Genomic DNA, 19,804 nt, shown 5'->3' on the forward strand with positions numbered 1-19,804 from the left:
ACTCTGTGGTATCAAGAAGAATCCGAAAACACAAATCGCTGACAACAAATCTCAAAATAATATCAAAAGAAAAACACTAGAAAGTCTCTTGGGGTATACTGCTGCAAATTGACATTGATTTTAACGCGGTGGCCCGATTGGGGCCGGGTATCCAGAAGTAGAATTGGAAGTACTAGGACGACCACTGTCAAAAGAGGCGCGCGGGTCATGCTTGGGTGTCATGTCCCCCGGCGCGGTACCGAATGGAAATTTCGTGTCAAAGCGCGCGGGCCAGCCATTGCTGCTGCTGTGGCTGTGAGAGCTTCCGAGGACCGGCAGGTCGTCCTCGGCAAGGTTCACGCCGGAATCGTTCCATGGGTTGCGATAGCCACTGTCGCGGGACTCCATCGAAACCAAGGATGCCTTCGACGCATTGCTGGACGCATGCTTAAAGAAAGATCCTGGAGAAGCCGAGTGGTTCTTGCGACCAATAAACGAGGAGAAGGAAGAGATACTACCAGGCTTGCGCAGTCGCTCAAAAATGGACCCGCGCTCGCTGGTTTCATCGGAGAAGTTGGGTCGGGTAGGAGAGTCGGTGACGAGGGGGGCAGGAGCATGCTGCAACAATTTGGAGTCGAAGAAAGGCAAGGACTCTTCGAACGAGTCGGACTTGGGTCGCGGGATGGCGCCCTTGACTGTCGTCGCGTCAAGTCCGTGAGCCACAAGGCGCGAGATCAAAAAATCGATCGCATCCTTCAGTCCGCCGGCATTGTTGCGAGTGTATCCGAGCACCACGCGGTCTTCAGGCCCGAAAGTGGGAGAAGAGGACCCCGAGGCACTGTCAGATGTCGGAAGGTCCGAAGTTGTATCCACGTTGGTGTCAACCTCGTATTGTTCCTTCAACTTAGCGCAGACATCTTCACGGAAGTCGGGGGACTTGAAGAAATCTCGTAATTCTGCAGAGCTTTGGAAGAGGAGTTCGTGACTCTCGGGGACCATTCCCTGTAACAGTAATTAGAAATGCAATCGCAGGAAAGGCAGGATAGGACATACCAACAAGGCGTCAACCGCCTGCGGAACCTGGTACTCCGGTCCAGAGATGTTCACGACATCACTAGCAAGCTCGGTGCTAGGGAATTCGATCTTGCAGTTCCACTTCTTCTCAAGTTCGTCGATTTCAGAGATGCGGGCGAGCAATTCACGGTGATACAGGCGGTTGATGACCACTCGTTCCGAGACATACTCGGCATCCTGTTCACGCGTCAGCTGAAGGTCACCAGTGGTCAGACAAGATATAAACTTACGACTTTCTCGACCATGTCCATGATCTCCTGCTTCACCAGATCGAGACTCTGGGCATTGCGTGCAGGAGTCCGGCAGATGACGTTATCAACCTTGATATCATCGTCTTCTTTGCCCATTCCGCCGCGGTCCATGGCGTTCGAGAATTTGACGAAAACCGAGTATTTCTTCATGATGCGCTGGATATGCTGCCCACCGATTCCGATGATTCGCTTGTGGTATTGATCGGGCACATGGAAGGAGATCGAAGCGGGCATCTCCTGTTCAACAAGATCTAGGCCATTCTTGGTGGATTCGTACTGATTACCGCACACGTCGATGTAGAAGTTGTACTCGTTGAAACCATCGAAAATGATTTGCACATTGCCTGGTAAGGTCAGCCTTTTGCTCATGCGGCCAGTCACAATCAATGAACGCACTCTGTCCCATGATCTTGTTGATCTTGCCGTTTTTCTTGCCACTGACGAACTCTTTGTGCTCATTCGCGAGTTCGATCTTGACGCGCATCTGGTACTGGCTCCGCTGGACAAACGGGATTTGGTTGATCACCATCATCGCTGCCTTGACAGCGTCATCGGATCCATTGATGGTGAAAGTCAAATTGTCAAAGCTGACTTCAGCACCCGAATTGCTGCAGATGTCGGACAGCATGGTACGGACGTCGGCGGCGGATGGGGCACGGATTCCACCTTGGGACGGGTCGGGCATGATAATCCACCACGAAGCGCTGTAGAACTGACCGGCCTATCATGATCTGTCAGTGACTCCCGATAGAAAAGTCTTCCGCCCGAGCAATTACACCACCTACCAAAGCCATGATCTCGCGAACCGTGCGCTCGACGTGCAGAACCTCTGTGCCCTGAATGCGAACCACACCCCGCTGGATTCCCAGCTGGGGAAAGTGAACGTAAGATCCGTTCATCTCCATCACCTTCCGGACTTTGTCGAGGCGATCAAGCAGGATGTTGTCAATTTTGTTCGAGTTGACGATGACATCCTTCACGTAGATCTTGACCCCCATTACCAGCTCCCGCAACTTCTGCTTGGCGCGAGCAATCTGCTCTTGAGTGTCACCCGTAATGTAAACCTCATCCTCACTGCGACGGTGGGCACCGGGAGGCGTGTATCCGAAAATGCGCGGGAAAGGTGGGGGGAAGTAGATGGCCGTTCCGGTTGCCGCCTCGATCAACTTGATGTTCTTGCGAGTCCGACCGCAGACCAAAGTGTGCATTGTGAGCTCCAGCTTCATGGCATCCACGTGACGTTTGAGCTAAGAATCGTTAGTATCGCGACCGTTTCCTTCGCCATAGCAAGCACCTACAATTTGATCGATCATGATCAACACGCGAGTCTTGGCATGCTCCGCGCTCTCCATGTCACCGTAGATGGAAACCCGGAACCGCTGGTCCAGCCCATTGTCCGACGCATACCCATAAGAAGAGATCACAGCACTATCGTTGTCGCGAATCTTGGGGTTGAGGAGGAAGATATCGGTGCCAGTGTAAGCAGCCAGGGTATCGAGATGCTCCAAAACACTGGAACGGATATTCTTGGTCGACCCGTCGATAATAAGATGGACATCAACATCCACGGTCGCACAACGCTATCAGACCAGAATCATCAGTATTAAGCGAGCAAGCAGTAGTCGCCGTGGCGACAAAGGGCCATTATTGGGGCCATACCAGCAAGATTGGAGTCTCATTCAAGACCCTTGCCCGCATCTTGCGCACAGTCTCTCCATCGCCGGTGATACAGACATTCGTCGCCAATCCTTGGGGTCGTCGTTGTAGTGAGGGGACTGTTTTGGGCTCGGAAGACGTGACAACAGCCTCTACTCGGCCGTTACTGCTCTCGGTGATCTGGCGACATAACCTCCGCAGAGCCTCAACATTGCTGGCATGGACGGGAAGCTGGTGGACGGGGGTTCCTTCCGGGGTGCCCTCGGGGAAGGACCAGCGCTGGAGGGCACCAGGACTCGCGTGCAAGACATCGTCGGCATCGGGACCGGCCAGGGTGGAGGAAAACGGGACATTGAAGGAGAGGTTGACGGTGGGATCAATGCCGGTGGGCGGAGTCATCGGAGGTGCGCCGTGCGGTCGACGAAGGGAGTGGGAGCTCATATCGGTGTGCGGTCGAGACATGCCGAAAGTGGGTGTCATTCGCTCCCAGCCATGACGGGCCTGACCCGTAAAATTGGAGATCTTGTGCATGACAAGGGCGGGTCGAATCTCTAACCCCTTGAACGAGTCGAGGGGAGAGGAGGGGGAGGGTCGAGCAGCGGAGGGAAGAGAATGGCGAATGAACCGGAGGAGGGGCGAGAAGGAAAAGAGAAGGCGGGTGCAGGAGTAGGGGAACCAAAGAAAGAGAGAGAGAGAGAGAGAGAGAGAGAGAGAGTAGGACGATGAGTGAGAAAGAAGAAAGTCGAGGCGGACAGACAAGGATTAGTTTGTCGCCAGTCTCGACAGGGATGTGGTGTGTTTTGGGGGGAGGAGGGGAGGGAGGTGAGCGCAGAAGAGGAGGAAAAAGGAAGTGGTGGTGGTGGAGGAGGTGGTGGTGGTGTTAAGGTAGAATGGGTTGGGTGGAGGGGAGGGAGGGAGTGGTTTAGTTTAGTGGGAGGAGGAGGGAGTGTGGGAGGGAGAGAGAGAGAGAGAGAGGGAGTGAGGAGTGAGGGAGGAGAGGGAGTTCGACTGGAGTGAGTGACAGACAAGACGAAAGGGCGCCTTTTTGGGTAATCCGGAATGGGGTGGGAAAAGGGAAAAGGGAAAAGGCAATCAACCACCTCGACGGGCCAAAACGGGTATCGACGAGGATTGAACCTATAGTGCGTGCGCTGCGGACAACACCAAGAATAAATTCAATAAAGAAAGCAATGCTTGAGAAAATACAATGTTAAAATGAGGACGGCAATATGGAGAGGAGGAAATAAAGAATAATAGAGAATAATAGAACGAGAAAGGGTAAAGAAAGGGAAAAGTATACTGACTGGGCTGTCAATCAATCAACAAAAAATAGGCGTTGGGTTTTTTTTTTTTTTTCTGGCTGCGAGAAACTTGACAATTGATTCAAGTTTAGTCAGTCGATCAGAGCAGGGAGGGAGAGGAATGAATCAGAAGAACAAGGCGGGGGTGGAAGGAGAGGGAGGAATTCCTCTGGCCGAATTCAGGAAGAAAGGCTTGGGAGTCCAGCAAGCAAACAATCAAGCAAGCAAGCAGCAGCAACAGCAACAGCACGCAGAGTTGGATGAATCCATCACAAGAGTAGAAAAGAACAACAGCCATGGATGAAGGGGTCTTCTTCTGGCAGGGAATTCTTCCTCAGGCATCCCACTCACCCGTTCACAGCCAACTCAATCAATCAATCAATCGAATTATCAATCCATCAAGGAGAATTTATTATCGGGAGCTACCTCGTGCTTGATTTCCATAATTGACCAAACTGTGCTATAAATGTCCTGATCCTTCTCCTTCCAACCACACTCCCCCTTTGACGTTTGTCGACAACAACTAATCTTCAATCCTCTCTGACCACCTCCCTCCCCTCCTCCCCTTCTTCATCAGGCGGGACACGGCGGGTACTCAGCCCAGTGTCTAGGCCCAATGCTGGCATTGTCTAGCCAAAGTACGATCGTGACCAGAAGCAGACTAACCCTCACTAGAGTCGATGCTAATGAGTCCTGCCTACTACCAGAATAGTAGTCATCATCGTCCTGACTAGTCCAACTAGGGATCAGCCCACCCACCCAGTGCCCCCTTCTTGTCGTCCTGAAAGCTACACTATCCCTGATGAATACTTACGAAGTACAGTACAAAGCAGGGTATACTCGACTACCTCGGTCAGAGAATAACTTAGCGAAGCCTGACTCACTCACTGCCAGGCCGTTTCTGACAGAAGTCCACACAACATTCCATCCCGTCGTTCTCCATACTGGGGCAAAACGGGCTGGGATTCCCGATGACAAGGAAAAAGAAAACTGAACTGTGCCCAGCAATTTAAGAGGAGACTCAATTCCTGCCCAAAGATATTCCCACTTGTGTTTCTTCGATGATCAGGTCCAAGTAACAGTGACCTTCCCTCATGTGAAGAATCGAAGGATGGGAGGGTGTTGTGATCATCCACTGCACTGCATTGAATTCCCTCTGCACGGTCCACCCACCTTGCCCCTTTGGGTGCTGCAGGCGACTTAGAGACTGCTCTCCAAGCAGTCACGTGTAGCCATGGTTAATGCCCGGTTCTTACTAGTCTATGGGTGTCAACTTCCAACATATACGGGACTATGAAGTATAAAAATGCGGAGAAGACAGAGAGGGGTGAAAAAAGCATGTGCAACACACATAAACTGACTTGCAAGCCGAAAGTCCAGGAGATACCGGGGCCAAATCCATTGGCGCACCCCCCGGAAGTATCCCAGACCCGGTCCACTATGAACTGGCGATCCAAGCTCGGAAGTGCAGGGAAAGGGCAAGGGCAGATCACTCGAGTCCGGTCTGGCCTGGTGGCCTACCTCTATAATCAAATCAAGCTCTTTGCCGGATTTTCCTTGATCGCGAGCAAGCAAGCAAGCATGAGGGGCCCTTTCTCTCTCCAACAACAGAAGACCAGACAGGATCGACTCCTACTGGACTGAACCTCGAGTCCGATTGGGGCTGAACAATCACACAACTACCTACTCAGTAATACATATGTGTGTGTACAGTACGCCTGGAGACAGAGTCACGTTGTTGAATTTGCCACGCGTCCGAATCGACCCATCCATTTGCGCTCCTGCTGCCACACTCACTGCAAGCATAGCAGTACTGTACGTCCATCCATACATACCAGTCTGAATCACGATCTCTCCCGGGTAACGGGCTGGAATTTGCAATCTACCAGACAACTACATACTACACCCAGAATATGTGCCGTACTTGAAGGGGTGAATAATCCCCCCAGCCCGTTGACTAACTTAACCTACCCATGCATGTCAATACTCCAGACAGCAGCCACTTAGTGGGTGAGGGCTGTACTCGGTAAACCGGATTGGATGAGGGAGAGGGGGGGGGGGGGGGGAGGGGAGTGAAACACCACCGACCTTGCGTCACCGTGTATCATGACTTGGTCTCCTCCCGGCGAATCCAGGGCGAGGGGAGAAACAGTCAGAGTGTCAGACACTTTTCCACCCCTCTTCCAGTTTAGTCCCTCGGCCGTTTTCTTTGGTGTCTCTCACGATGATGATCAGCAGCAGCAGCAGCTTGTCCCGTCCCAAGTTGAATTGAATCCCCTTTGGTTTTGGAGAGGAACAAAACGGGGCTCAACGGGAACCCACGGGTATCCTAACATCGAACAATAAGTTTAGGCATGCCAGAGAACCTCCAGGGAAAAAAAACATTGGATTCGTTTTATCCAAGTCACCACGCTTAGTCACAATGACCAGCCCCGAAGCTGGTTTCTACACAGTAAGCTTAAGTAAATTATCACACAACCCAGAAAATAAAAGAAAAGCTCCCATATTGTACTCAACCAACATCGCGTCCGATTCGTGGCAGCCCCGAGGAGACTCAAAACCCCAGACTTTTCCCGGACCTCTTACCCATGGCACCAAGATGGATGACCCCTCGACTCTATCCATACTTCGAAGATTGTCAAATGACTACTCCGTACTTTCCTCCCAATCCCGTGTTGCAGATAGATAATCATCCAAGTGTTCTTCCAATGATGGCAAATTAACCACTGTACCCGACCTCGATCGATCTCGACGCCCGAATCAGCAACGACGTCATTCATCAACCACATACGCTCAACCTCAGTGGGGGTATCCGTAATTCAGTTTGCCATCCGTACGTCTGTATTGTTGCCATATGTACGAGTAAGTTACTCGTATCTATCAATCCGAGATTGTTCATTTTTCAGGGAAAGGCTGGAAGAAAAGAGAGGCCCTGCAAATCTAGATGTGATAGGTCGTTACAGATGGAGTAAGCAAGGATGGAAGCCTGGAGAGCATACGTAGTACCTAATATATATCTGCTCCGAGTGTATTTGTCCATGCCATCTCCATTACTCTCTGAACTCTGTATGATATCGATTCACCTAAGCTACGATGCGATTTCTGTTACTGGGCCAGGAGATAGCACACAATCTTAGCTTATCAACAGCTTCTCTGGAGATATAAATTGTAGCAAAGGGAATCTTAATAGAGATTGTGTGGAAGTGAACGTGTGCCAATTTCTGTCATTGATGGTGCAAATTGATCCCCATTCAGCGTTGCATGATAATTGAAGGCACACGAAGAGCCCTGATGTGTATTGCCATTAGTAACGAAATTCTTTCAGTGAGACACTTCATGTGAGCGATGGGAGCAAGGAACTATAGCGGCAGCGGCAGTGGCAGCGGCGGAGGCGGTAGGCCAGCAGAGCGGCAGAAAACAAACTTGGAGGTTGGGATAACCCGGGAGTTGAGAGTTGACGTGCTCTACCAATCAGCTACGCTGATTTGCTGTGTGTACTACCAGAGGAACGTCCATCCAATTTACCGTGGACATCTTGGTTGGATACTTCTTATTTCAAGGTTCTCTCTAACATGTACCCTCCAGAACTCATGCTCGAAATAATCACATATACTGCATCTCCATGCATAAGTAGCATGAACCCCAGTCATCTTGCTTGCTTGCTTGCTTTTGTAAGTACAATGAAATGCCCCGCGATGGGGATGAGATCTGAGAAACGACAAGATATATGGCGCGTTCACCAGATGAAAAACATCAGACGAAAAGAGAAAAAAGAAAAATACCTAATACCGCGGAGGAGGAACTCGATGAACTACATCCCCTCGCGGTGCTCCTTCTAATACGACGCGCTCCGGATTCGCCGCAACGCTTCCCTCGTAATAGCGGACAGGCTCCTCGCGCGCCAGAGGCCGCGTCGCAACATACATAGGCCGCTCCACGTACTCGCGCGGCTGCCGGGTCCCGTCGTCCAGATACACACTCACGTCGCGCGCTCCGCCGGGACGAGCACTTTCCACTCGTTGGATGACCTCGCGTGGCTCCTCATACCGTCCTGTTGGGGGACGCACGCTCGGCATCCGTACGATTCGCTCGCGGGGCAGTTCAGCCTCTTCAAGGTAATGTGGAGGTCGGCGGGTGGCGTATTCGGACACTTGGACGCTGGCGCTACGTGGTGGATAGACATTTCGGTCATCCGGGCCGGCGGCAACGGTCGCGGGAATGGCGCCCGCATAAGGTCGGCGTTCAGTTGGGACCGGGCGAGCATACTCGGTGATGCGTCGATAAGCCGGCGGAGGGGGCATGTCCTGTACGTACCTCCGACCGCCAAGAGGGTCTTCAACGACGGACGCCGCCCGCAGGCTCGCATGGCGTAGAGTGACCGCACGGTCATCGTAAACCTCACCGCGCGGGGCTCGGCTGACGGGAAGGTAATACTGATTGCCGTGTTCATCGACCATGATCCGTCGCGGAGGTGGCGCCATCATCTGACCCGTGGCCTCCTCCTCGTAGTAAGCTTCACGGAGTCGAGGAGACATCGGTGACTCTCCAGCAGGGATGTAGCGGCGTGCAGGCGGCGGGGGCAGCTCGTCATAATAGCGAACTCGTTCCGGTGCCGGACGTTCCACGATAGCGTAGGATCCTGTGCGCAGAGAATGGGGGCTAGCTTGGTCAATATACTCGCGGGCATATTCAGGTTGCCGAGCTTGATGCTGGAGACTGGCAACTCGTCGAAGATCTTGATCGTCGCGCATCGGGCGTCTGACACTGAGTCTGGAGACGGTCCTCTGAGCGCCAGGATCTGCGTGAGCATCATAGATTTCATACTCGTACCCTGGCTCTCTCATAGGCGGCTCCCTTCTCTCTATCACGGGAGGATACTGTGGCGAGGCAATGTCTATGTACACCGGTCGCTCTTGAAGTTGGCGGCTTCTGTAGGTCTGTGGGGTATCTGCAAAAGGTGGAGGCGATACGGGTTCTTCCTTGATGTATGCCTCATCGGCAACCGCGGGGACTTGCGCCTTATACGACGGACGAGACCGATCTCGATCCTCATGCAGTCTCCTACGCTTTCTAGACGTCAAAGGATAGGCAGGTACGTCAGGACTGGCGCGACGCTCCGGAGCATATTCTGAACGCGACTGTGGGACCGAGGACACCTTGGTAATCGCCAATGGAGAGACCCTAGATGGTTGTGGAGCGGCAGGCGAAGTGATGTGATTCCGCACGACTCGGACCTCATCGCCAGGCGAGACCGATCGTCGAGCGTAGCGGGCTCGTTCAACCGGTCGACCTTCCGGCGCACGTCGTTTGGTTCCGCCCGCGTATTCCCTTTGAGCCTCGTAATTGTCTTCCCTCTCCATGGGCGCGACTCCGGGCGCAGGCGGCGAGTACTCCGGTTCTTCGAACGCGTCAGATGGTTGATTGTGGTTCGGGTATTTGCGGGATGCGTAGTCGACCTCGCCATAGTGCGGCTGCCTTTGATCATAGGGTAATCGATGGCCTGCCACGGGGTAAGTATCTTGCATATCCTGATCCGATCCAGTTCTGTTGAGGGCCTCAAGCCGTTGCAACTCATCTGAATAGTTCTCTACTGGGACCTCAGTAGCCAGCTCCTCAGAGTTGGATTGAGGTGCTGGAGATGGTTTCTGCGGTTCACCCTGCTGAGGCGAGTCAGGAGCTCTACTAGAATAGAACGAGTTGTCGTCGAAGGAATCGCTGGGCTCTCCATTGCCATGGCCGTCGACCGAGGGAGATGGGTTGACCATCTCGAAGGCCTTGACGAGCACATCAGAAACGTCGAAGTCCGGCTTCGCGTCCTGTAGAGCAGCCTTCTGCCTTGACTCCTGCCTTTTTTGCTCCAGCTGCTCCCGCAACGCTCGTTCCACCCTTTGACGCTGTAGCTGTAGCTCAGCTCGCACGAGATCGTCCGACTTGGTCAAGAAGATCGGATCAATTTCCGAGGTAGGATTGGGGATAATACGCGACGCCCCCGTCACACCCGCCGGAGCCCCCCCAGCGCCACCACTCTGTGAGTTGACCGGTTTAGCATTGGAAGGGGCGGTCGGGACCTGATTCTTGGGGGAAGCCTTCTGCGAACCTCCTGGCTTTACCCGAGATGGAGTAGAAGAGGCAGGGGGATTGCGCGAAGCCGTCTTGCGCACAAACTGCTGCGGAACCTTCAATCTAGGGTGAGTTCCAGAAAATATTTCGTCACTTATTTTCAGGATTTTCTCATACTCCTGCACCTCCTGATTTGTTGTAGGTAGCCTAGTAGGTGCACTACTGCCTGAGGTTGAAAGCTGAGCTGCTGCCATAATTTAGGAAAATGACTCTCCTAGGCAAGAATTATGCTGGCCGTAAGAGTTGATAGATCAAATCACCTGAGGTTTATTGCGAGCAAGTTCTGCTGCATCACCCGTCCAGGTTGCAATCTTTAGATGCGGTATAAGCTTGACTGCCTCGCCAATAAACTTGGACCAGCTCGAGTCTTCTTTTTTCTCCTTTCTCTTTCCGTTATTCTCTTTCCTTTCCTTTTTTTGTGCTTTTAAAATGTATAAGGGGAGAGGGGGAGGGGGGGGGGGTTGGGGAGGAAGACAAGTGTCGACCAAAAGGCGAAGGAAGTTGCGGAGAGGGAAAAGAAGAACGCAGCCAGCCGTGAATATCGAGTTACGAGAACTGACTGACAAGTGACTTGCCGCCGAACGCGCTAAACTCGCCGGGGAAAAGCCGTTGTTGATTCTCCCCGACTCCCGAGACAACGAGTCATCATCCATCTTACTCGCTCAGCGCAGTGCAGTATTACTCATATCTAGCACCTTATTACTATTGCTGGACTGACCTTATTCAATCCACGGCGCATAAGCTTCGGCTATGAATCATCCCATTCTACGCGCCTGTTCTCGATCATCACCATCGTCTTTCACTTCTGGCGCACATCGCGCTATCCAGACCCCTTCCTCAACCCCGCGATTCCTGACTCCCCTCCGCGCTGTTCCAATCCCTCGGTATCACTGCCAAGGGCCCCAGTTCCGACGAACCATGACCACCACCAACAGCCACCAGTCGGCCAGCGCGCCACGGGATCCCAGACCAATTTTCTTCTTCGACATTGACAATTGCGTACGATCCCCTTCCTAACAACCCCACAAATTTACGTTGACTGACCGCCGTCCTCACTCGATGACTGCAGCTTTACTCCCGAGGTATACAACACGAATTCTCAACTCCATCATTCCCACGAAAGTAAATCGATCCAACTAACCGGGCCCTGCGATATGCGCGCGCACAGAATGCAACATTCACGATGAGATGCAAAAGCTGATCAGTGAGTCATACCAACAATCACAACCACAACCCGAACCTACGCGCAAGCACTGTTCTGTACATCTCATTAACCGAAACCCAAATCTGTCTCATAACAGACGCCTTCTTCATCAAGCACCTCTCCCTCAGCACCGAAGATGCCCACCACCTGCACATGAAGTACTACAAGGAGTACGGGCTGGCGATCGAGGGCCTCACGCGCCACCATAAGATCGACCCGCTGGCCTTCAACCGCGAGGTCGACGACGCGCTGCCGCTGGACGAGATTCTGAAGCCCGACCCGCAGCTGCGCCGGCTGCTCGAGGACATCGACCGGAGCCAGGTGCGGCTGTGGCTGCTGACGAACGCCTACGTCACGCACGCCAAGCGCGTGGTCCGGCTGCTCGAGGTGGACGACCTGTTCGAGGGCGTCACCTACTGCGACTACTCGCAGACGCCCCTGGTGTGCAAGCCCAGCCAGGTGATGTACGACAAGGCCGAGCGGGAGGCCGGGGCGTCGAGCTCGGAGGAGTGTTATTTCGTCGGTAGGTGGTTTTTTTCCTCTTCGGAGAATCCTGGCGAAATGCCTTGGAACTGCCAAAATCAAGAACCGGACCTTGCTAATATTTTCGGGATTGGTTGGTATAGATGATTCGGGCTCGAACTGCAAACACGCGGCGGAGCGCGGCTGGGCTGTGGCCCATCTTGTCGAGCCGGGCGTCCCCGCCCCTCCAGAGCCGGCTTCCCAGTTCCAGATCTCGAGTCTCGAAGAGCTGAGGACTTGTTTCCCTCACTTGTTCAAGTCGCGGTCCTGAGCCTTTTTGCACGCCTAAAGATACATTTCTTCTTCTTTCTCTGACTACTTATAGCATAGACTTTCCTGCGTATAATTTCACGGCCCACGGGCCTTGAAGACGCTATGAAGAATACGAGTGACGCTGTTTTGTATTAGATTCGTGGGTGGTGTTTGGCTTTGATAAACAATCTAAATATCAATCGATTCAATTATGGGCAGCTCCAAGTGACGTTACTATAGCAGTCGGTTCCCGTGACCGAACATCCAAGCTGAGCCCACTGCCCCTCCATCCGCCGCAGTCTCTCCACTTTCCCTCTGTTTCACACTAAAGCAAGAACGCTCAGAATCCGCACAGCCCCGACCCATTCAGATACTTAACGGGATAGAAGACCTTGGGCGCGCCGCCGACGAAATCCACCGGGATCACGCCGCCCGTCGCCGAGACGTGCCGCTCACACCCGAGCATCTCCATGACCTCGGTGCCCGGGTGATACATCCGCGTCACGTTGACCTGGTAGTCACCGGTGGCGGCGGTGCTGCCGCGGTTGGAAAACGCCGAGACGATTTGCATCCCCTCCGTGCCCTTCCGGGTGATGTAGGTGGATCCGTCGAGGTAGAGGGTCTCGCTGTGGTTGGTGGGGTAGCCTTGGTCGATGAGGAGGGCGTGGCTGCGCAGGTGGTTGAGGGTTTTCGTTAGGGTTGTGGTCGTCGTTGTTGTGGAATCCTCGATTGGCAGGGACCAGAGGGGGGAGTTGGCGGTTGCTTGATTGTGTTCTTGGCCTTGGTATACTGGTTTCCCCCGGGGAGTGGTTAGTATGGAGTGTTGGTGGTTTGGGTGGATGCTGGGGCCGGGGCTACTGGGGGCTAAACCTACCCATGGGGATCCCGTCGGTGAGGAGGGTAAATGCCAGGGCGTTTTGAGCGAGCTAGATCATGTTAGATTGGTACATGTCTTTGGGTTGGATGGCGAGAGGGAGGAGGAGGAAAGGCTTACTGCGGTATCATTCTGGACCGAGACAAACCGCGGGACATCGTGATTCTCGGCGAACGTCGCCAGATGGGTGTAGTTGTCGCACTTCTCGATCACCGTCTGTAAACTATTCACCAGCCCTGGCATGTCGCCGGCGGGCGCGAAGGCCATCGTGATGGGCTTGTAAACCGCGTAGTTGACCAGGCCTGAGACCGCCTCGTCGTACTGACACATCGTAGTGGCGTCGACCGAGTCAACCTCTCCCAGCGTGAAAACCCCAGCGGCGCGGGTGAAGTCACTCAAGAATTCGGGATCCATGTGGTTTGTTGCAGCGACCCGGAGCCCGTCGATCGAGTAGTTGCTCACGAGTTCCTGGACCCAAGTCTGGAGCATCGTCGAGACGCGCGCGTCTTCGGTCTTCAGATCGGGCAGCGCGACGGGGTCGCTGGACAGCCAGCAGCTCTGACTCTTGGTTGCGTCGCCTGCCTCGCTGACGTTGCAGTAGGGATGATAGTATCCCTCTTCGTTGAACGGGTGCAGTCGCGAATAGTCGATCACCGAGGAAGTAGTGGTGGTTTCAGTGTCGACGGCTTGCGCCATGTTGTTGACCACCACTTCCACCATCAGATACATGTCCCGTCGGTGGAGCTCATCCGCCAGCGCTCGCAGGTCTTCGTATGTCCCAAAGTGCGCGTTCAAGGCGTACAGGTCTTGCGGCCAGTGGCCGTGCCATGCCTCCCCTGCCGACGTGGTCTCGGGGATGTTCTCGACGACTGGAGAGATCTGGATTGCTGTAAACCCTAGATTTTGAATGTAGTCCAGACTGTCGATGATACCGGTCCATGTGCCCCCGCAGTACTTGGTGGGATCGCACGATGTATCCGGTGCGTTCTTGGGGCGCGCGAAGCGGTCGGTCAGGACTTGCTAAGGAGGGGATTAGGATGCTGTGCACAGTGGAATGAGAAGACAGAGAGACGTACATAGATTGATCGCTGCGCCCAGTCGTCGGTTGAGGGGACTGCTAGGACTAGGCTGGCTATGGTGGTTAGAAGTCCACCCGTGTAGATGAGACGGGCCATCTTGCAGAGTCTTGCTGTGAGGATTGACCGATCTCTGGTGGTGTAGATTTGGAGGAGAATTCCTGGGTATTTAGAAGTCCGGTGGAATTGCTGGCTGAATACCAGTACAGGCAGTAACCGGTTGAGATTTGAGGAAGCAGACCTCTGGCTCTCGCCGTAAAATTGCTGGTTACAGCATCTTTATATAGTAATCGAGCCCTTGCTGTTTAGATTCAAGTACTGCACTAGTACTAAGGCTTCATCTCAAATCAGAGCGTGATGTTTGGGTTCGCCCCTCACCTTTTGGCTGAGACAGACGTGCATACATACAGTATGAAAAACAGGCAGCTCAGTCAGTGGGCCGCAAGAATGTGGCAACAGTAAGGGATGGAGAAGAAAGAAGCAATGGAGATTGACTAAGTAACTTAAGTTGTTGTTGTCGGCGTCGAGCCCTAATGCGGAGGATGTCTGTGAATGCCTCAGGCCCACAACCCCTGTCGTCGCGTCCTCAGGCCTCCCAGGCCGGCAACAATCAATCCACTCTCCGTCCCGTCAACAACAATAACGAAGTACTCCGTACTTCACTAAAGTTACCATCTCCATTCCCTCACCCCTCCTTTCCCCTCCTACTACCCCCCTCCTCCTCCAGTCAAGGCCAACTGCGCGTCTGTCCAGGGTTCCCCCCTTTCCCACCCTGACGCATGCTTCAAGATGGCTGAACTAATCCCCGGCCATGTGGTCACTCTCACCGACGGTCGGCAGGCCACCGTTCGGTTTGTGGGCACGACACATTTCGCGCCTGGCGACTGGGTAGGCATTGAGCTCGATGATCCCACGGGGAAGAACGATGGCGCCGTACAAGGCGAGAGGTACTTCGACTGCGAGCCGGGATTCGGCATGTTCATTCGTCCCACTGCCGTCGACGCGATCATTGAACAACCGCCCGCACGGCCACCACCCAAACCCGCCGCTCCGAAAGCTATCACCACCGCTCAACCCACTCCGGCCCGAGGGAGAGCTCAGAGCGGCATCGCTGCTGGCCTCAAGAAGCCCAATGCGATATCAACCGCCAACACCAAACGACACAGTGCCGGTGCGGCAAGCCCGACTTCGGCCCTGCGAGGCGCCGCTCAGCGCTTGTCAACAAAGGTATTGCATGCACCCGGCTGGGCTGGCTGGAGAATCCCCAAACTAATGGCTGGCGCTTACTATAGTCTCCTACGAAGTCTCCGACGAAACAACTGTCAGGATCTGGGCTTTCATCCAATCGTTCCTCTCTTAGCAGCACTCCGCGACCCGCCGCAGCCACCCCCAAAGCTCGCCCGTCTATAAGTTCCAAGACGTCTATGCCCCCTCCACCGCTCCCATCAGCAATCAATCGCGCCTCCCGCTCATCGATATCAACACCCGCATCCAAGACAAGAAGACCGAGTTTGCACGCTACCGCATCTGCGCCCACGGGGCTGGCGAAACGCCCCGCAGTGCGACCAACGGGCCCCAGCAGAGCGTCGGAAGATGTGGAGGGTGAAACAAGTCCTTTGTCAGAGGAGCTCGATGCTGAAACACTGGACGTCGAGGGCTACGGGGATCAGGAGGATCCGAGTCTCAGGTCTACTAGGCCTAGCCCGGGCGCCTCACGGACGGTGAGTGGCAGCCAAAAGCAGCCACAGCCTTCGTCGCAGCGTCTTTCGACCGGTGGCGCTGTATCACGAGACCTCGATGAATTGAAAACCAAGCTTCGAGTAATGGAGAAGAAACGGGCCGACGATCGCGAAAAGCTCAAGAACCTGGAGCAATTGCAGTCGGATCGAGATAAGTTTGAGAGCATCATCCAGAAGCTGCAAGCAAAATACCAACCTCAGCAACTTGAGATCAGCGAATTACGCAAGAAATTGAAGGAGTCGGAAGCTCGGTTGGAGGAAGTCGAGCGCCTTCAGGCCGAACATGACTCAATCCTGGAAATGGCAACGTTGGATCGTGAGATGGCGGAAGAAACGTCCGAGATGTTCAAGCATGAATGTGAGACACTACGACTGCGGGTTGAAGAGCTGTCGCTGGAGGTCGAGGTCCTCCGGGAAGAAAACGAGGAGCTTGGACAGGCCATGACCCCCGAGGAGAAGTCAAGCCACGGATGGTTGCAGATGGAAAAGACGAATGAGCGTCTCCGCGAAGCTCTGATCCGCCTTCGTGACATGACTCAGCAGCAGGAGGCCGAGCTGAGAGACCAAGTCAAGGAGCTTCAACAAGACCTTGAAGACTATACGGCTATCAAGTCTCAATATGAATCGACGAAAGAGAAACTCCTTGTGTCTGAGAACAATGTTGAGGATCTGAAGCAGCAGCTTGAAACCGCACTGGGCGCTGAAGAGATGATTGAAGAGCTGGCAGATAAAAACATGCGCTACCAGGAAGATATTAATGACCTTAAGGCTGCAATCGAAGATTTGGAGGCATTGAAAGAGATCAACGATGAACTCGAATACAACCACATAGAAACAGAGAAACAGCTTCAGGAGGAGATTGATTACCGGGAGAGTCAGTACAACGAACAAAACCGGAGAATTACGCAACAGGACGAGGTAATCGAAGACCTCGAATACACCTTGGTCCGGTTTCGGGAGCTGGTCTCTACCCTGCAGGGCGACTTGGAGGACATGCGCGCATCACAGCAAATCTCTGAAGCAGAAGCTACCGATCTAACCACGCGCTCTCGTGCCATGATGGACCTCAACCTGAAGCTTCAGGCATCTGTTTCCAAGGCGCAAACCAAGACAATCGATATTGAACTTGGTCGTATGGAGGCGGAGGAAGCCACACAGCACTTGTCAATCCTCAAATTGTATCTCCCAGAGTATTTTGACAGCGAGCGTAATGCCATCCTTGCGCTTCTCCGGTTCAAGCGTGTCAACTTCAAGGCCTCACTGATGAATAACACTATCCGCGAAAAGGTTGCAGAGCAAGCCTCGGTGTCTACAGCAATCGAAGAGGTATTTGTGGCGAGCGAAGTAATGGAGAAGTTGCAATGGATTGCTGCTCTTTGTGATCGTTTCGCCAACTACATTAACAGCTGTTCAGCCGAGAGTTTTGGCAGCATGGCAGGCGCTCTGTTCGAGCTCGAGCCCGTGGAACGCACCTTGAACTTTTGGATTGAAGGGTTGAAAAAGAATGAAATCAACATGAAGAAGTGCGCAGTTGAGCTACAGCGGTCTATTTCTCTGCTCGCCCATCTTGCTGAAACCCTCCTGCCGACGACTTTGGAAACATTTGCGGACGAACTTTGCATGCGCTCCATGCTGGCTCAGTCTTACGTTGATCACAGCGCTTCGACCATTTCGCGGTTGAGGATCTTATTGCAGTCAAAGCTTGCGGCACCGGAAGGAGGAGATGAAGAAAGCGCATTCCTCTACAACAAAATGGAAGGGATTGTCACACAAGCCCGTGGACTGAAAGTCGCTATGGGAAAAATTTACCGCTCTCTGGAAGAGCTCCGCTCCAGATCCCTTGCGCTGTCACCCGATGTGGCCGGTCCATTCAAACAAGCCGAAGAAGCAGCCAAAGATCTCTCCGCTTTAACCCGACAACTCGGCGAGACAATTGTAATCATCATGATCGACGAAAGCAGAACCGAGCCTCTAACGCTAGACGAGGCGCTCAAGACGATGTCCCAAATCTCCACACTCTATGCACAGCCATCAGAAACGGGCAGCGAAAGCAGCGACGCGACCTCCCTTATCTCCAACCGGTTGCGCAGCCTGGGTGGGTTCCTCGAGGAGCTCGACTCAATCACATCCGATCTGTCGGTCACGTCTGAGTTCGAGAAGCGACCGTCGCCTTGGACCATCCGCGCGGAGGAACTCAAATCCAACAAACAAAACTCCCCAGACGCGGAAGAGGAGATCCGACGGCTCAAGAACGAGATCCACGAAGCCTCGACCGCCCTAGGCGTGAAGGACAAGACCATCGAGGAGCAGGCCATCAAAGTCGAACTGGTCGAGTCTCGGATGCGCGACGCCAGCAAAAAGGCCTCGATGGTAAAAGACCTAGAGGCGAAGATCGAAGAGCTCCAGTCGGCACACTCGGGTCTGGAATCCACTCTGCACCAACAGCGCGCGGGCATCGAAGCCCTCGAGGCCGAACGTGACGAGCTCAAGACCCGCTTGGATAAGGTCAAGCGCATTTCTGGCACGACAGGCGCCACGACGACCGCGGAAGGCGGCGTGGTCATTGACGCCGGCCTTTCGCTCGCCACGATGCGGGAGAACGAAGCCCTCCGCGCCGAGGTCGAGAGCCTGCAGGCCGCCGTGCGCTACTTCCGCGAGGAGCACCGCCGTGCCAACATCCTCGACCCGTACTCGATCCAACGCTCAGCGGACCTGCACTCCTGGCTCGACGTGCCCCTGACGCAGAACCACGTCTCCTCCCCACGTCGCGAAAAGATCCAACACACCGCCTCCGAAAGCCGCGACGTCTTCACGCACCTCCTCAAACTGACCCAGGAATCGCACATCTGCGACCTGAAGTCCACCGCTCCTCCGACAACCAGCACCACCACAACACCACGGGTCACATGGCGCCCCAGCAAGACCAAACTCCGTTACCACGTCCTCCAGCAGCGCGAGAACTTCGAGCAGTGGGCCGACTGGCGCGACGAGATCATCAGCCATGAACGCGAACAGGACCGCGTCGCCACGGCCAAGAAGGAGCGCCTCGCGCGGCGATACCACGCCGCCACGAAAAGCTCGGTCTACGGCGCCGCGGCAGGGTTCTCCCAGGGACTCGGGCATGGCATGATGGGTCGCGCGTGGCAGATCCTGGGAGGCATGGAGCACGATGGTGCGGGCGGTCGCAAAGCCGGTGGCGGGGAGAGAGGTACCGTGGTTGGTGGGCTAGACATGGGCGTGGGGTCTTCTTTCTAGATGTCATCGTCGCGCCCCTTCAAGCTACGACCCCCCCACCCCCCAGGTTTTCTTTTCCTCTTGGAAAAGAAATTCCGCCTTCTGCCTCCTGGACTAGACAGACAGACAGCGTGACCACGTTCAATCTCAATCTCATCCCAACCAAGCCAGCGAGGGAAGGCCGGTGCGCAGCGTCCCAGCCCAACATTCCCTTCCCAGATGAACGAGGGGTTCCAGTCGGCGTTGAACTACACTTTTCCCTCCGCAAGCCACTACGCGTGTTCGACGTCCTGTCTTGCGGGCCAAGTACAGCGACCAACACCCCCCACATGCGCAGGGACCTTTCTCATTGGCCCCCCTCAGTCCTTTTGAGTCCCAGATCTTAACTCCATTAAGCTGGGTACGACAAGACCCCAAGCGATCAGTCAATGCGACCGCCTATCGCTTGGATGTACCACACTCTATCACTGTCACCATATGCTGAATCTCCCAGCAGATGGAAAGCCACATACATATAACTAA

At 54.2% G+C, this 19,804-nt stretch overlaps 4 protein-coding genes across 4 annotated transcripts; 2 read left to right on the plus strand and 2 right to left on the minus strand.

Moving 5' to 3' along the window:
• Positions 1–120: 120 nt before the first annotated feature.
• On the minus strand, positions 121–10,575 carry BO82DRAFT_378967 (uncharacterized protein; the record flags this gene model as incomplete). The annotated part of the gene is made up of 9 exons (XM_025637664.1): positions 121–732; positions 853–981; positions 1,033–1,230; positions 1,284–1,648; positions 1,701–2,025; positions 2,153–2,551; positions 2,603–2,884; positions 2,964–3,518; positions 8,077–10,575. 9 exons carry the CDS (start codon positions 10,573–10,575, stop codon positions 121–123), a joined length of 5,364 nt encoding a protein of 1,787 aa, XP_025486470.1.
• Positions 10,576–11,115: 540 nt separating this feature from the next.
• Positions 11,116–12,498, plus strand: BO82DRAFT_359306 (putative pyrimidine 5'-nucleotidase). The gene is made up of 5 exons (XM_025636542.1): positions 11,116–11,380; positions 11,451–11,463; positions 11,550–11,585; positions 11,683–12,108; positions 12,212–12,498. Exons 1-5 carry the CDS (start codon positions 11,132–11,134, stop codon positions 12,376–12,378), a joined length of 891 nt encoding a protein of 296 aa, XP_025486471.1. The 5' UTR covers positions 11,116–11,131; the 3' UTR covers positions 12,379–12,498.
• Positions 12,499–12,566: 68 nt separating this feature from the next.
• Positions 12,567–14,515, minus strand: BO82DRAFT_436793 (alpha-amylase). Its single transcript, XM_025641142.1, has 4 exons — positions 14,310–14,515; positions 13,354–14,253; positions 13,234–13,285; positions 12,567–13,148 (listed from the first exon to the last, which is right to left on the minus strand). Exons 1-4 carry the CDS (start codon positions 14,406–14,408, stop codon positions 12,700–12,702), a joined length of 1,500 nt encoding a protein of 499 aa, XP_025486472.1. The 5' UTR covers positions 14,409–14,515; the 3' UTR covers positions 12,567–12,699.
• Positions 14,516–15,098: 583 nt separating this feature from the next.
• On the plus strand, positions 15,099–19,313 carry BO82DRAFT_426517 (putative dynactin; the record flags this gene model as incomplete). Its single annotated transcript, XM_025640364.1, has 2 exons — positions 15,099–15,536; positions 15,602–19,313. 2 exons carry the CDS (start codon positions 15,099–15,101, stop codon positions 19,301–19,303), a joined length of 4,140 nt encoding a protein of 1,379 aa, XP_025486473.1. The 3' UTR covers positions 19,304–19,313.
• Positions 19,314–19,804: the final 491 nt, after the last annotated feature.

This window comes from Aspergillus uvarum, assembly GCF_003184745.1.
Source record: "Aspergillus uvarum CBS 121591 unplaced genomic scaffold BO82scaffold_89, whole genome shotgun sequence".
NCBI lineage: Eukaryota > Fungi > Ascomycota > Eurotiomycetes > Eurotiales > Aspergillaceae > Aspergillus > Aspergillus uvarum.

Excerpts from the sequence above, each read along its gene's own strand:
- BO82DRAFT_359306 (XM_025636542.1), top strand. The coding sequence starts at position 11,132 with ATGAATCATCCCATTCTACGCGCCTGTTCTCGATCATCACCATCGTCT. Across the intron at positions 11,586-11,682 it reads TGAGATGCAAAAGCTGATCA|ACGCCTTCTTCATCAAGCAC; the intron begins GTGAGTCATACC and ends GTCTCATAACAG. Across the intron at positions 12,109-12,211 it reads GGAGGAGTGTTATTTCGTCG|ATGATTCGGGCTCGAACTGC; the intron begins GTAGGTGGTTTT and ends TGGTTGGTATAG.
- BO82DRAFT_436793 (XM_025641142.1), bottom strand. The coding sequence starts at position 14,408 with ATGGCCCGTCTCATCTACACGGGTGGACTTCTAACCACCATAGCCAGC. Across the intron at positions 13,286-13,353 it reads CGGTCCAGAATGATACCGCA|CTCGCTCAAAACGCCCTGGC; the intron begins GTAAGCCTTTCC and ends AACATGATCTAG. Across the intron at positions 13,149-13,233 it reads CACCGACGGGATCCCCATGG|TATACCAAGGCCAAGAACAC; the intron begins GTAGGTTTAGCC and ends GGGGGAAACCAG.